General features: G+C 42.4%; 2 protein-coding genes across 4 annotated transcripts; one reads left to right on the top strand and one right to left on the bottom strand.

The window, feature by feature from the left end:
* The first annotated feature begins 15 nt into the window (after positions 1–15).
* HARBI1 (harbinger transposase derived 1) lies at positions 16–15,303 on the top strand. 3 transcript variants are annotated; one of them, XM_081239760.1, is made up of 3 exons: positions 16–51; positions 1,162–1,980; positions 13,082–15,303. In XM_081239760.1, exons 2-3 carry the CDS (start codon positions 1,311–1,313, stop codon positions 13,459–13,461), a joined length of 1,050 nt encoding a protein of 349 aa, XP_081095886.1. In that variant the 5' UTR covers positions 16–51; positions 1,162–1,310; the 3' UTR covers positions 13,462–15,303. The 3 variants fall into 3 exon arrangements, with proteins under 3 accessions (XP_081095886.1, XP_081095884.1, XP_081095885.1); XM_081239758.1 differs by lacking the exon at positions 16–51 and adding an exon at positions 74–204; XM_081239759.1 differs by lacking the exon at positions 16–51 and having other exon boundaries at positions 861–1,980.
* On the bottom strand, positions 9,478–10,571 carry LOC308620633 (S-adenosylmethionine decarboxylase proenzyme-like). Its single transcript, XM_081240431.1, has one exon. It carries the CDS (start codon positions 10,554–10,556, stop codon positions 9,555–9,557), a length of 1,002 nt encoding a protein of 333 aa, XP_081096557.1. The 5' UTR covers positions 10,557–10,571; the 3' UTR covers positions 9,478–9,554.
* Positions 15,304–16,629: the final 1,326 nt, after the last annotated feature.

Below are 16,629 nucleotides of genomic sequence, written 5' to 3'. Positions count from 1 at the left end.
GCCGTGTGTGGAATGTGCGCCGGCGAATCGCAGGTCGCGGCGGCAGCTGCAGTGAGGACGCGACTTGGGGCGGGCGGTGACGCGGGAGGGCGGTGCCTACACAGAGCGCCGTGGCGGCTTGTGCTCGGCCGCCGGTTCCGGAGGAGGGCCGGACCCGGCTGGGTGGGTGGGAAGTGCGGCTGGTAATCTGGCAGCCGCCGAGAGGTGGGTGAGCGGCCTCGGCTGACTTTGAGTGGCCGGGGCAGTCACACTTCCGTATCCATTTCTAAGACATCTTTTTAAAAGCCTTGGAGGTGGAGTGTCTTCTCAGCCCTAGCTCTCCCAGCCTCTTCTTTTGCGCCTTCCTTCCAACCTGTCTGGTCTTCCCTGCTTGCTTGCCCTCAGCCTCATGATTTGGATTTCTTGGGGTGAGGGGAAAGGCTTTTGTTACAACACAGAATCTCCGTCTACCAGCCTGGGTCGTGGGCGGTTTTTTGCCCCTTCATCCCTTGTTAGACTAGTTTGAACAACGACACTCCTCCCTCCCCGCCCCCGTCTCTTACCCCTTACTTATCAGGTGGAGCCAGAGGGCTTTGGGTAATGAATCCTGCCGTGACTAATCCCTGTCCTGGGTAGCTGTGACTTACGTCAGCTGCTTCGTGGCCTGTATAGTTAGGAGCAGATCTCTTTTACTTTGTGGATAATTATGCCATCACTTCCATTCATCTTTTGTTCTTCCCAGTGCAAATGCCAGGCATTAAATGAGCCACCAAAAGTCAGCCCCCATTCTCCTTCAAACCAAAGCAAGCCTGTTGTATTTTGCCATGAGTTAGTGGAACAAAACCGAATTACAGTTATAGCACCTTTTGAACAAAACGGAAATTTGAGAAAAGGATCTGTTGTAGCCTTTGAATCGCTTTTTTTTTTGATGTGGATGATTTTTAAGGTCTTTATTGAATTTGTTATAATACTACTTCTGGGTGTTGTTGTTTTTTTTTAATGTTTTTGGTTTTTTGGCCGCAAGGCATGTTGGATCTTAGCTCCTCCACCAGGGATCAAACCCGCACCCCCTGCCTTGGAAGGAGAAGTCTTAGCCACTGGACCGCCAGGGAAGCCCCTGAATCACTTTAAAATCTTTGGTACGTTTCTAACGTTTTTTGTTTTTTTCTTTAACCTTTACAGAGAGAAGATTATAAATGCCAGAGCCATTTAAATGATGGTTAGCTGTTGAATTCTGACACTTCCTTAAATACCTTCTTGCACCAACATCTTCAGAGGGAAGAGTTCAGGAAAAGTAGCAGAGGGAAGGAGAGACAACAGTTACATGTACCATGGCTATACCAATAACAGTACTTGACTGTGACCTCTTGCTATATGGCCGAGGTCACCGCACATTGGACCGCTTTAAGCTGGATGATGTAACAGATGAATACTTGATGTCCACGTATGGGTTTCCTCGACAGTTCATTTACTACTTGGTGGAACTCTTGGGGGCGAGTCTTTCTAGACCTACCCAGAGATCCAGGGCTATTAGCCCAGAGACACAGATCCTTGCAGCACTGGGCTTCTATACCTCAGGTTCCTTCCAGACTCGGATGGGAGATGCTATTGGAATCAGTCAGGCATCTATGAGTCGATGTGTTGCCAATGTCACCGAAGCGCTTGTGGAAAGAGCTTCGCAGTTCATCCGCTTTCCAGCTGATGAAGCCTCCGTGCAGGCTCTGAAGGATGAATTCTATGGGTTGGCAGGGATGCCAGGGGTCATAGGGGTGGTGGACTGTATCCATGTGGCAATCAAGGCACCAAATGCTGAAGACCTTTCCTATGTGAACCGCAAAGGTCTTCATTCTTTAAACTGCCTCATGGTGTGTGACATCAGAGGGGCACTGATGACTGTGGAGACAAACTGGCCGGGGAGCCTCCAGGACTGTGCTGTGCTACAGCAGTCTTCTCTCAGCAGTCAGTTTGAAGCTGGGATGCACAAAGAGAGCTGGCTGCTTGGTAAGTCTGCAGGTGTAAATGCTTCATTTTGGTAACTATAGAAAAAAGTTTGGGCAGAGTATAATGAAATATAGGGGTCTATAGACCTGAGACTCAGTCCTGTTCTGTTTTAAACACGACCTCAGATGAGAACTCTCTGAGCCTTAATTTTTTTTTAATTTTTTAATTTTATTTTTTTATCTTTTTATTTTTTTATATATATATTTTTTATTAGTTTCTGCTTTATAACAAAGTGAATCAGTCATACATATACATCTGTTCCCACGTCCCTTCCCTCATGCATCTCCCTCCCTCCCACCCTCCCCATCCCACCCCTCCAGGCGGTCACAAAGCACCGAGCTGATCTCCCTGTGCTCTGCGGCTGCTTCCCACTATCTATCTACCTTACGTTTGGTAGTGTATATATGTCCATGCCTCTCTTTCGCTTTGTCACAGCTTACCCTTCCCCCCTCCCCATATCCTCAAGTCCATTCTCAAGTAGGTCTGTGTCTTTATTCCCGTTTTACCCCTAGGTTCTTGATGACATTTTTTTTTAATTCCATATATATGTGTTAGCATACGGTATTTGTCTTTCTCTTTCTGACTTACTTCACTCTGTGTGACAGACTCTAGGTCTATCCACCTCATTACAAATAGCTCAGTTTCGTTTCTTTTTATGGCTGAGTAATATTCCATTGTATATATGTGCCACATCTTCTTTATCCATTCATCCGATGATGGACACTTAGGTTGTTTCCAGCTCCGGGCTATTGTGAATAGAGCTGCAATGAACATTTTGGTACATGTCTCTTTTTGAATTATGGTTTTCTCAGGGTATATGCCTAGTAGTGGGATTGCTGGGTCATATGGTAGTTCTATTTGTAGTTTTTTAAGGAACCTCCATACTGTTCTCCATAGTGGCTGTACCAATTCACATTCCCACCAGCAGTGCAAGAGTGTTCCCTTTTCTCCACACCCTCTCCAGCATTTATTGTTTCTAGATTTCTTGATGATGGCCATTCTGACTGGTGTGAGATGATATCTCATTGTAGTTTTGATTTGCATTTCTCTAATGATGAATGATGTTGAGCATTCTTTCATGTGTTTGTTGGCAGTCTGTATATCTTCTTTGGAGAAATGCCTATTTAAGTCTTCTGCCCATTTTTGGATTGGGTTGTTTGTTTTTTTGCTATTGAGCTGCATGAGCTGTTTATAAATTTTGGAGATTAATCCTTTGTCAGTTGCTTCATTTGCAAATATTTTCTCCCATTCTGAGGGTTGTCTTTTGGTCTTGTTTATGGTTTCCTTTGCTGTGCAAAAGCTTTGAAGTTTCATTAGGTCCCATTTGTTTATCTTTGTTTTTATTTCCATTTCTCTAGGAGGTGGGTCCAAAAGGATCTTGCTGTGATTTATGTCATAGAGTGTTCTACCTATGTTTTCCTCTAAGAGTTTGATAGTTTCTGGCCTTACATTTAGGTCTTTAATCCATTTTGAGCTTATTTTTGTGTATGGTGTTAGGGAATGATCTAATCTCAAACTTTTACATGTCCCTGTCCAGTTTTCCCAGCACCACTTATTGAAGAGGCTGTCCTTTCTCCACTGTACATTCCTGGCTCCTTTATCAAAGATAAGTTGGCCATATGTGCGTGGGTTTATCTCTGGGCTTTCTATCCTGATCCACTGATCTATCTTTCTGTTTTTATGCCAGTACCACACTGTCTTGATTACTGTAGCTTTGTAGTATAGTCTGAAGTCAGGGAGCCTGATTCCTCCAGCTCCGTTTTTCGTTCTCAAGATTGCTTTGGCTATTCGGGGTCTTTTGTGTTTCCAAACAAATTGTGAAATTTTTTGTTCTAGTTCTGTGAAAAATGCCAGTGGTAGTTTGATAGGGATTGCATTGAATCTGTAGATTGCTTTGGGTAGTAGAGTCATTTTCACAATATTGATTCTTCCAATCCAGGAGCATGGTATATCTCTCCATCTATTTGTATCATCTTTAATTTCTTTCATCAGTGTCTTATAATTTTCTGCATACAGGTCTTTTGTCTCCTTAGGTAGGTTTATTCCTAGATATTTTATTCTTTTTGTTGCAATGGTAAATGGGAGTGTTTTCTTGATTTCATTTTCAGATTTTTCATCATTAGTGTACAGGAATGCCAGAGATTTCTGTACATTAATTTTGTATCCTGCTACTTTACCAAATTCATTGATTAGCTCTAGTAGTTTTCTGGTAGCATCTTTAGGATTCTCTATGTATAGTATCATGTCATCTGCAAACAGTGACAGCTTTACTTCTTCTTTTCCAATTTGGATTCCTTTTATTTCCTTTTCTTCTCTGATTGCTGTGGCTAAAACTTCAATTTTTTTTTTTTTAAGGAGGACTGAAACAGAAGTAATGTCTTTTTTTTTTTTTAAGTCTTTATTGAATTTGTTACAGTATTGCCTCTGTTTCATGTTTTGGGTTTTTGGCCTCGAGGCATGTGAGATCTTAGCTCCCTGACCAGGGATGTAACCTGCACCCTCTGCGTTAGAAGGTAGAGTCTTAACCACTGGACCACCAGGGAAATCCCCAGCCTTAATTTTTTTAAATCAACATTTAAAGGACACTTGTTAACATTTAAAAACATACAATTTGACCCAGCTCTTCTTGGAGGTACATGTTCAGAAATATGTAAAACAAAATTACAAGCATTTGCATCGCAGCAGTGTTTTGTACTCACAAACAACAATAGCAACAACAACCCTACAAAAGCATTCCTCTTAAATATAGCCAAGATACTTACCAATGCAGATCTGGTTAAATATAGTACATCCATACAGTTGAGCCTTAATTTTTATCATCTGTAAAATGGTGAAAATAATGCTAAGGGCAGTAATACCTATTGTTAGGATTAGGGAATATATATGAAAGTTCACTCTAAAGTATTGTGCAAATGTATTATTTTTGCCATTGGTGACTGTCACCATGATATCTATATGAAAATGGTAGTAGACAGTGCATGTATACAGTTCTTATGGAAACTCACTTCATAGATCAGTTTGCCTGAGTGCCCTCGGAAAGCCTGGCTTAATGATCTGAGTAGGACAAGAACCTATTCAGTACTGAGCAGTGCAAACCGATGTGACTGTAGAGCTGGGAGGAATACAGTTAGTTAACAGTGATAAAACCCTCGAGCCTGGCAGCTTTCTTTTTTGTTGTCATTTTTTTTTTAAAGCACCCTTCTATGTGAGCAATAGGACAAGGGTTATCTTCTACACAACATGTTATGTGGGAGATGAAGGCAATGAAGGATTGGAAGACCTCTCTTTAAGGCCACTAATCATGTCTGCACTGCACATGCTCATAACACAGTGTTTTACATGTAATAAACACTCAGGAATTTTTCTCTTTAATGTGCTGACTGGCAGTTAAAGAAAAACCTCCCCTTGGGACTTCCCTGGCGGTCCAGTGGTTAAAACTGCACGCTTCCACTGCAGGGGGCACAGGTTTGATCCCTAGTCGGGGAACTAAGATCCCACACGCCACAGAGGCAGCCAAAAAAAAAAAAACCCTCCCACCCCTGCCCACTGTGCCAAGTGAGGAGAAGAGACTGCTCACACTGATTGGTTTAGAGCTGCCAGGGTACCATGGGTAACATCTTGGAACTTAACTGATTTTCTTCAGTTGTTGCTTCTACACACTGTTGTCAGCGCCCCACCTTCTTGTTACCCTACTGGAACTTTGTCTTAATCCCACCTTTTGCCTACTCTGAACTTTCAAATTCCATTTTCATACAACTCAAGCCAAGAAGTGAAGGGAAGACTTTGCAAGTGTCTCATCCAACTACTTCTGCCACGCTGGGGAAGTACTTGGGTTCCAAGCTGATTTCTTGTGAAATCACTTTGGTACCCTAACTCTAAAGCCAGCTAAGGGGACTTCCCTGGTGGCGCAGTGGTTAAGAATCCGCCTGCCAATGCAGGGGACACGGGTTTGAGCCCTGGTCTGGGAAGATCCCACATGCTGTGGAGCAATTAAACCCATATGCCACAACTACTGAGCCTGCAGTCTAGAGACCACGAGCCACAACTACTGAGCCCACGTGCCACAACTACTGAAGCCCATGCGCCTAGAGCCCACAGCAAGAGAAGCCACTGCAATGAGAAACCCGCACACTGCAGTGAAGAGTAGCCCCCGCTCGCCGCAACTGGAGAGAGCTCGCAAACAGCAACGAAGACCCAATGCAGCCAATAAATAAATAAATAAATAAACTTAAAACACATGGTTTCTCATTTAAAAAAAAATAAAGCCAGCTAAAAATGATTGAGCACTTAGAATTTGTCAGGCAATCTTGTAAGCACTTTGCATTGGATTATCTCACTTAATCCTTATAAAAACTCTTAAGGCGTTAAACACTAATATCAACATTTTCACCGAATAGGAAATTAAGCACAGAACATCTGTGTCATTTGTGTTTATGTTTTAAACTGGATCATGTGAGGAGTTACTCTATTTGGCAAACGATCCTTTTGTTAGGACTTCAAGGTCATGTATGAATTACTGATTTTCTTTTCCTTCACCCCTTGGGACCCCAGATTCAGTTGGAATTATGACTTTAAGGTAGTTTGTTGTTTACAGGACATAGCTGAAAATAAGTAAAAACTCGGACGAATTTTTATTTATTTTTCTGATTCCCCTCTTTACAAAAAGAGTGGAAGTGGAAGAGATGAATATTGCAACGACATTTAACAAATGTTTACTAAGGCCAGTTTCGGTACCAGGCCACATGCTAGGCACTAATGATGCCGGGAAAGTATACCCACAGAAGCTGATGATGTGGAATTTGACTGCCTTAGTACTGTTGGTTCTAACACAGACCCCCTGGAAATCCTCCATGAGCCGTAAAAGGCAAACTAGTTTCAAGACCCCTTAACTAGTATAGTGTTTCACAAATTTTCCAGATGACAAGTTATCTGGGAAATTTACTTAAGATGTACACTTCTGGGCCCCACTTCAAACTTCAGGAATGAGAATCTTCAAGAAAAGAATCTGGACATCATTTTTAACACGTGTCCTAGATGATTTGTAATGAACAGATGTTTGGAAAACGTTAGTCTGGATGTGTAGGGAAGACTGGCAGGATTATAAGGACTGACAAGATGTTAAAAGAGAGAGGGAGATAAGATGGTTGATTGTGGGACTTCCCTGGTGGCGCAGTGGTTAAGAATCCGCCTGCCAATGCAGGGGACATGGGTTCAAGCCCTGGCCCGGGAAGATCCCACATGCCACGGAGCAACTAAGCCCGAGCACCACAACCACTGAGCCTGCGCTCTAGAGCCCGTGAGCCACAACTACCGAGCCTGCATGCTGCAACTACTGAAGCCTACACGCCTAGAGCCCATGCTCCGCAAAGAGAAGTCACCGCAATGGGAAGCCCACGTACCGCAACGAAGAGTAGCTCCCGCTCACCGCAAATAGAGAAAGCCTGCGCGCAGCAACGAAAATCCAACTCAGCCAAAAAAAAAAAAAAAAAAAAGAAGATGGTTGATTGTATCTTAAGAACACCATCAGATTTGTAGAGTGTTACTAGATTTGCCAAACCTAGAACTAGCTGTGATTCCCCCTTGTTCTTTTTTTTTTTTTTGGTTTGTTTGTTTAGCATATTTTCATCTTGGCTGTCATCCCTTCATGTCCTCATTCTCGTATGCCCCTTCAGAGGGCATCACCTAATTCCTCTTCTCTAAATGTACCTGCTCCTACAAACAATTCAGCCTGAGTTATTTCTTCAGCTCTTGGCCTAGTCTTGTTAAGCAGCTTTGGGTAAGATCTGCCAGAATGTCTCGTGGATGACTGATCATGTAAGCAATTGTAGTCTGTTTAGGAATTCTGATCCTAATCCCCTCCTGAGTGTCTGTCTTCCAGTGGTGCTTGGATTATAACCAGTTAATGATGATGGAGCATTTTATAAGAGGTCTACATTAACTAGCTTGTCTTGTATGTCTTCCCAATTAAGGCTCATACTGTTTCTTAAGAGACGTTTAACAAATATCTAGAATCTCTTTGTTTTGGTAGTCATCTTAAATGTTTTTCTTATTCTCTTTTACAGCATTATACCATTGTTTTAGTGACTTTGAGTCTGACATTATTAGCATTTAGTGACTAGCTCCTTCCTCTTCCTGTGCCTAACATATCAAAGGATGGGTGATGTTTATTTTTATTTTCTCACATGTAAAATGAGGTCAGTAGTATCTGCCTAGTGGAGTTGGGATTGGACAAGTCATAGATATTATTTTCATTATTATTTACAACATCAGTTTCTAAAATTCAGTATTTAGTAGGGATGAGTTCAATTAAAATAGGTTGTACTTAGGAGGTAAAAAGCCAGCTAAATATACAATTTGAAAATTTTGTGAGCCATCTCAGATATTTAAAGTTAATCCAGTATACCTAAAACTAATACAGTGTTATATGTGAATATCTCAGTAATTTTTTTTTGCTTTGAACGAAAGTTTATGGCATATCATTAATAGAAATTAGTGGAAATGGCTATGAAAGTAAAAGTTGAGGTGAATCATCTGAGCTGACTTATCTTGTTGAATCCAACACAACCTATATCTTAAATATCCTTGCTAACAAATTTAGTGATAATTTTTTATACTACTACTTAACAAGTTAATAAAGACATGGTACCCATGAGAAGCTAATCTCTAATGGGGGACACAGTTTCCATACAGTTCTGCCAATATTCCCTAGTATCAATCTACACCTTCTTCGCTAATCAACACCATCTTATTCCAAAAGAGCTCATGGTTAACGAAAAAGGCCAAACTCCCTTGACCTTAAAAGAAAATTAAGCCCAGGGTCCACCCCCACCCCCGTTCCCCCTCTAGGGTATAAGGTTAGTGTAAACCCACAGTGTAACAGTGTATTGCTTTATGGAGGGGGTGTGGTTGGGAGGGAGACACCATGGTGAGGAATGAATCCAAGTCACACAAGTATAGGAAGCAGTGAGATAGTAATACACAAAATGGATAACTGCAGTCATTTTCATAGAGGACTCAACTTGTGGAAGAAGAACTTTGATTGGTGCTGCAAAAACATCTGTATGAAGTAGAAATTGATTTCAATAACATTAGTAGAGAATATGTTCTAGAAAGTGGAGGTAACTGGATGCAAAATCCTGGTAGCAATTTAATAGAACAGTCCCAGATGGCTAGGCTGAGGCCAACACCTAATGAAGACGAAAGCCTTGTCTGTGGGGAATTTTGGATGATACCTGGAGAAATATTACACTGTGCATAAACCAGATTGTGTTGTTTTCACAAGTGTTGTAAAGTTTCATATAGTAAAAGGTTTTTTCTACGTGCACTTCAATTTCACAGCAAGAGTGGCATAGGATACCTAAACACAGAAGAGAGCATTCATGCAAGATATCTAACTCCTTGATATAATAATGCGTACAATTCAAAATGATTACACTGTCATCACATCTAGGGCTTTCTGCAGCTACAAGGTGGCAGTTATGGAAAGCATGGCCCTTGGTATCAATATCTAAAAACCAGCCACCACCTTCTTCTATGTGTGTTCTCTTTTTGCACTTTTTCTTCATTTTTCTTAATCAACTCTGCTGTTGCTGCTTCTTAGCAAAACTGGTAAAAACAAAATTATAATAATTGAACATAGTGCTCTGGCAATCAAGACGTTTAAAACCTTCAATCTTCTGGGGTGAAGAAAGCACTGTGTGACATTTAGAACTCTGATTTACAAACAGGGTGGTCACAAATTTTCCTGGCTTGAAGACTTCCACAACTTTCCTGATCAGGTCATCATAGGAGGTCTGACTTAAGTTTGTTTCAAAGCTAACATAAGAAAATTCTGGTTCTGGAGTGATGTGAATAGTCCAATAAGTTCCATCCAGTTTCATTCCATTCATTGAATACCCACAAGGATTGAACAGTGTGGCATCAATGACAGAACCTGGTATCAGTTCACGAATTCCACTCTCACGAGTGACATCCTTTGCAGTAACACCATCTTTCATGTAGAACTGGTCCATAACTGCTGGATCAAGCTCACTCATCAGAATTTCCAGGGTTTGATCTGGCTGATTGATTACCCGACTCTCTGGGAAATCCAAAGTATACAAGTACCAACAATCAGAATTCATACGTCCCATACAATATGCTGCTCCATTTGGGAAAATTGCATTAAGAAACTCTATTTCTTCCTGGAAATTCCAGTGTGGGTACCCTTGGTGAGAAGGCTTCATGAAATTCTTACGAGAGTAAAAGAAGCTTTGAATTGAGTCAAACCCACTGTAATCCCTAGCAAGTTTCAACAGGGGAACCAGTGCTTTCAGCAAGAGGGTGGTACCACATGTCTTCAAAATGAAACGTCTCTTGGAGACAAACATGCTACTCTCACTGAGTACATAAGCTTCCTGCTTGTCAGTTTTTGTCATACTTATGATTGAACATTGCACATCCTTCAAAAGTATGTCCCACTCGGATCTTGGGATGGTGTGAAGATCCCCAGATCCTTGGTTTGCATCGGGTTGCTGCCTGGAGAACCAAACCTCTAGCAGCTTCTCGGTCCCTTCGACAAAATGTGCAGCTTCCATCACTGTGAGACTAGCAAACAACCAACAACCACAGAAAATCAACTAAATTAAATCTCTTCTCCCACCGCTGCCGCCACCGCTGCGGATTGTTCCAGCTGTGTTACTAAAGTTCAGGTTCCTTTTTGGCTATAATTTTATATTAACTTTTTTAAAAAATAGGTTAATAAAATTTTCCCGGCTTTTTGTGTGTGTGTGTCTGAGCGAAAGTTGAACGTGAGTCTGTTGGAAATAGAGGCAGATACAGCTCAGTCTCTTGTAGTCCGCTGTTTCCCCGTTAGAGAGAGTAGAGCGAGCGCTGGCTAATGTCGCCGGCCATACTGTGGGAGCCTCAGTAATTTTTTAAATTTAAAAAATTGCATTTAAAATAAAGTTGGGACTTCCCTGGTGGCACAGTGGTTAAGAATCCGCCTGCCGACACAGGGGACATGGGTTCGAGCCCTGGTCCGGGAAGATCCCACATGCTGCGGAGCAACTAAGCCCATGTACCACAACTACTGAGCCCACGTGCCACAACTACTGAAGCCCGCATGCCTAGAGCGTGTGCTCTGCAACAAGAGAAGCCACTGCAGTGAGAAGCCCATGCACTGCAACGAAGAGTAGCAGCCAAAAATAAATAAATAAATTTATTTTAAAAATAAAATAAAATAAAGTTAACCCATGGGGAATTCCCTGGCGACCCAGTAGTTAATACTTGGCTCTTTCACTGCCACGGGCCGGGATTCAATCCCTGGTCAGGGAACTAAGATCCCACAAGCCACATGGTGTGGCCAAAAAAAAGAAGAAAAAGAAATGTAAGCTCCTAAAAGAAAGGAGTGCTATATGTTTGGAACAGTGCCTAGCACTCTCTGAACAATCCATAACTATTTACTGAAATTGATGGTGGGTGAGGAACACAGCAACTATACAAGTTGGTATTCCTCAGGTCTATTTGTCTCAAATTTCTAAGGGGTTGTTCCTCTGAGACATTTCATCTTCCAGATTTAGTGAGTCAGGACAATTAAACGTTATAGAAACATTGTACTCTTGTAATGGGACATTGCACCCCAGTTTTGTTTTGGTTTTAGCACTTCCCAGGATTATTCCATAAAGAAGTCACTTAAGGGAAATGCCTTGTGTATATTATTTTAATTGACTTCTGATTTTATTTCTTTATCCCTATTACTATTTGCATCGTTATATTTATGGTCTCCTTGTTAATGTGAAATTCTACCTGTTCCTCTATTACAAAGGCATGGTTCTAATGAAGGTAATATCTAGGAAGGCAGAACACCTGAGTTCTCATCTCTGCTGGGAATTTTCTCTTATTCTTCTTAGCACTGGGAGAATGAATGATTATTGTCTATGAAATACTCTGAAATTCCTAGGTAGTGCTTTCAGACCTGACATTTTAATGGTAAAGTCAGAGATTTTTCTTCACAAGTGTTTTGAGGTCTCCTGGCAGAATTCTCTTTTTCTCTCTTGCACTCTTGCTCTTTAGAGATTTTGAAGATTGGCTCGCTATGTGATAGTTTCTACTAACCTTTATTTATTTATTTATTTATTTTGCGGTACGTGGGCCCCTCATCGCTGCGGAGCACAGGCTCCGGGGTCATGGCTCACGGGCCCAGCCGCTCCGCGGCATGTGGGATCTTCCCAGACCGGGGCACGAACCCGTGTCCCCTGCATCGGCAGACGGACTCCCAACCCCTGCGCCACCAGGGAAGCCCGTACTAACCTTTTTTTTAAATTTAAATATTTATTTTTGGCTGCGTTAGGTCTTCCTTGCTGCGTGCATGCTTTCTCTAGTTGCGGCGAGTGGGGGCTACTCTTCATTGCGGTGCGTGGGCTTCTCATTGCAGTGGCTTCTCTTGTTGCGGAGCACGGGCTCTAGGCACGCGGGCGTCCGTAATTGTGGCTCGCGGGCTCTAGAGTGCAGGCTCAGTAGTTGTGGCGCACAGGCTTCGTTGCTCCGTGGCGTGTGGGAACTTCCCGGACCAGGGCTTGAACCCTTGTCCGCTGCATTGCCAGGCGGATTCTTAACCACTGCGCCACCAGGGAAGCCGTATTAACTTTTTATTAAAGAATAATATCTCTGAATTCAGAAAATCCTGGAATTCCCTGGAGGTGCAGTGGTTGGGACTCCGCGCTTCCACTGCCGGGAGCCCGGGTTCGATCCCTGGTCAGGGAACTAGGATCCCGCAAGCAGTGCATCGCAGCCAAAAAAAGAAAATCCAGGAATTTCATTTCCTCCAGTGCCTTCACCTCTGTCCTACATTCTTTCAGACTTAGCTTTCTTTAGCCGGGTCAGCTTTTTTCTCTGTTGGTTTTAGCCAAGGGTATTCCCAGCCAAGACTCACTCTAGTCTTCCTGCTCCTGACTAGCTGTGGGCTCTTTACCACAGCATTTCCCTCTTCATTTCCCTGGTGTGCTTTGGCTCTGGAAGCTGTTGCATTTTCTTGTCCATTCTCTGTACATGCTCCTGGATTTTCCTTTTTGTTTGTATTCCAGTTATAAACATCTGTGATGTCTTTGGGCCTTCCCCACAGGTGACAGTTCCTTCTTTCTCCGCACCTGGCTTATGACCCCACTTCACATTCCTGAAACTCCAGCCGAATATCGCTATAATATGGCCCATTCTGCAACTCACAGCGTGATTGAGAAGACTTTCCGAACCCTCTGCTCCCGATTCCGCTGCCTGGATGGATCCAAGGGGGCACTGCAGTACTCACCGGAGAAGTCCAGCCACATCATCTTGGCCTGCTGTGTCCTCCACAACATCTCCCTGGAGCATGGGATGGATGTCTGGTCCTCTCCAGGGACAGGACCCATGGAACAGCCTCCTGAGGAAGAGTATGATCACATGGAGTCCTTGGACCTAGAGGCTGACCGTATCCGTCAGGAGTTGATGCTCACTCACTTCAGCTAATGTGGAATGTGGGGAGTGGGGAGGCTTTCCAGAAGGAGCTGTGACAAACTTTCCCTCTCACCACCCCCTACACAGTTCCATCATCTAGCATGACTGAGCATGTGGACACTTGTCACAAACTGACATTTAATCTGCATGTTTTAGAAAGGTTGAGGCTAGGCCAGAATATCTTGATTCATTTGCAAGTTTATTAACTAAACCAAAACCTCCGAAGACAACAGTTCTCTACTATCCATTGAACACCAGGTTAGCACCACTCACTCATTTGAAAGTTCCCTGGTTGCAGACATTTATATCATGCTTACAAAATCAAAGCAGAGGGAAAAATAGCATCTAGACAGCCAGAACACTTTGTTTCAGTTATCTAGAGATTTCAAAAGAAAACAATATTTGTCCTGAAAGATTTGGATGGTATTTTCGCTTTTCTACTTTACTACCTATATAGGCATAATCTGAGGCAAGTGTGAAGAGTAAATTTCAGTTGGGAAATGGTCCTCTGACATAAATAAATGGCTACTAATGTGATTTTTCAGCTTTGTGTTTTTAAGAGGAGGTTAGGGACAGTCCAAAACCTCCATCTTAATTCTGTCTGTAATTACTGAGCTGTGACTTGGACCTAGTTCCCAGGGAGAACATCTGGACTCCAATCTCTTACTTCCAACCCTGAGTAGGAGCTAAAGGCTAAATGGGTTTAAGAATTCAATCAGCTTAAAGAAGACAAGTCAAATAGAGACAAAACAGCAAGCTTACACTTTACAGGGGATCTAAAGACCCTGAAAGATTGATGGGCAAAGGAAATTCACCCAGGTTTAGACAGTCCACATCTAAATAGATCACATTTCTTATGATTATGATGTTAGGATGTCTTTTTGGCCATTCTGCTTTAAAATTCCTTGTTCAGAAAGAAAGTTTAGGGGATACAGAAGACATGTATTAAAAAGGAGAGGTAAAAGGAATATAATTTCTTGGTTTGAAATGAATTTTGGAGTTAGACCTACTTGAATATCTTCTGTGCAAAGTGATGGACAGAACTTCTCAGGAAATAAATAATCCTCCACCAAGTCTTATTCTAAAATTATACTGATATAAAAATAACCTGGGCTTCCCTGGTGGCGCAGTGGTTGAGAGTCCACCTGCCGATGCAGGGGACATGGGTTCGTGCCCCGGTCCGGGAGGATCCCGCATGCCGCGGGGCAACTGGGCCCGTGAGCCATGGCTGCTGAGCCTGCGCATCCGGAGCCTGTGCTCCGCAATGGGAGAGGCCACGGCAGTGAGAAACCCGCATACCTCAAAAAAAATAAATAACCTGATTGGAATAATGAAAGTGTGAATTAGGTTCACACATTGGTGCCTTTGCTGGGACAAAATAGAGCCTTTCCTGAGGATTGTTTTGTTCCCAGTTTCTCAGCCACTCACCCATGTGATCCCTCTGAATTGTCCTCATGGATCATTTCCTACCTGCCTTTGGCAGTGTTAATCTGGTGATTTTCAAAGTAAAGAAGTGAACAGCTGATGACAAAAGAAATTTGGAAATAAATTGAAGGTGACTCATCCACAAGATTAAAAACAATTATGGATTATTATCTGCTATTTATTTCTACTCCAAATGCTATTTTCCATCATCATCCTACTCTGTAAGGAGTGGGTCCATTTGGCAGGAGGTTGAGCTTAACAAGTGCAGTGATATTGCTGAGATGGGAGTGGACAATGAAGAAGTGACTGGAAACTTTTGTTCTATTCATTATGCAATAGAGGTGCCCTGTTATGTTTTTTTTTCTTTGTCAAATTAAACCTGTGACCCAAGCTTGCTTTGTCTCCCTGATAGGCAATATTTTAACTCTCACAGTCTTTCCAAGTTTCCTGAGATGGGTACTTTTCCCTCTAAAGTTTTGGTTCTATTATGAGTATTGCATGAGGAAAGGCATACTGCCACCTGTGCATCTTCTTCTTCTTTTTTTTTTCTTTGCTTTACGCGGGCCTCTCACTGTTGTGGCCTCTCCTGTTGCGGAGCACAGCGGCCATGGCTCACAGGCCTAGCCGCTCCGCGGCATGTGGGATCTTCCCGGACCGGGGCACGAACCCGTGTTTCCTGCATCGGCAGGCGGACTCTCAGCCACTGCGCCACCAGGGAAGCCCACACCTGTGCATCTTAAGAGGCAAGGTGGAGTGTAATCTTGGAAAGTGCCTAGCATTTATCTTTCAAAAACCACATTAAAGGAAAATTGGGGTTTTTCACAACTTAACTCATTAGATGGTGACATAAAGCCTCAGTGGGAGGGACAGTCTGGGGGAGAATTCATTAGCAATTTCAAGCCTATTATTTGCACACCAAAGATAATTTCTAAGTGCTGAACAGACCAAACATTGGCTGGAAGTGTTTTTCCCTGGGAGCATTTTATTTCCTAATAATTCCACAGAATAACAGTTAAAATCTATTCCTTTAATCTCCTTTCAATGTGGGTTTTTATAGGCCAGGATTTTTTTTCAGTCCAGTTACACTTTCCTCAGAATGACCTAGGGGAGGGATCACGATCTGTATTTCTAAATTGCCAAGGGTTTGCTTATAGGGACTTTTTATAGGTGCCTGAGAAGTCTTCTCTTGAGGTCCTTATTGTGGATTTATAGTATCTTCCTGGTATAGCTTTGGGACAAAGTCAAGGATTTCACCTGTCTTATATAAGCCTCATCTTCCCATAGATGATTCCATCTGGCCAGCATAAAAGTTTTCCAGATTTGCCCTTAGCTGTTCCAAGACAGCAAAAGTCCCAGGATGTATTAAGGGAAAACTACAATACTGGTTTATCAGCGGTTTACTAATTCCAAATTATACAAAAGAGGGACCATAAACATATTCTTAGTTTAAAATGAACTAATCAGAGATGGAGCTCCTTTCTTGGACTGTAAAGGATCTATAGCAAGTTAATCTAATTTAGGGACAAAGAAACAAGACACAATTTTAATGGGATCATATATGAAAAAGTATAAGAGATAAGGAGGAATAAAATAGAGGCTATATAGATAATAAACATACTACAATTGTATCCCTACCTGACATAATAAACTGGAAGCTCAAGAACTGAGCTTAACCATTGATTTCCCTGACAGTGGAGGGGAAGTTAAGAAGAGATCAAGAAAATAAATTGGAGTTTTAACCACTGTGCATGCATA

This window comes from Mesoplodon bidens, assembly GCF_964165515.1.
Source record: "Mesoplodon bidens genome assembly, chromosome: 7".
NCBI classification, from domain to species: Eukaryota; Metazoa; Chordata; class Mammalia; order Artiodactyla; family Ziphiidae; genus Mesoplodon; species Mesoplodon bidens.
This window is presented reverse-complemented; position numbering and strand designations above follow the sequence as displayed.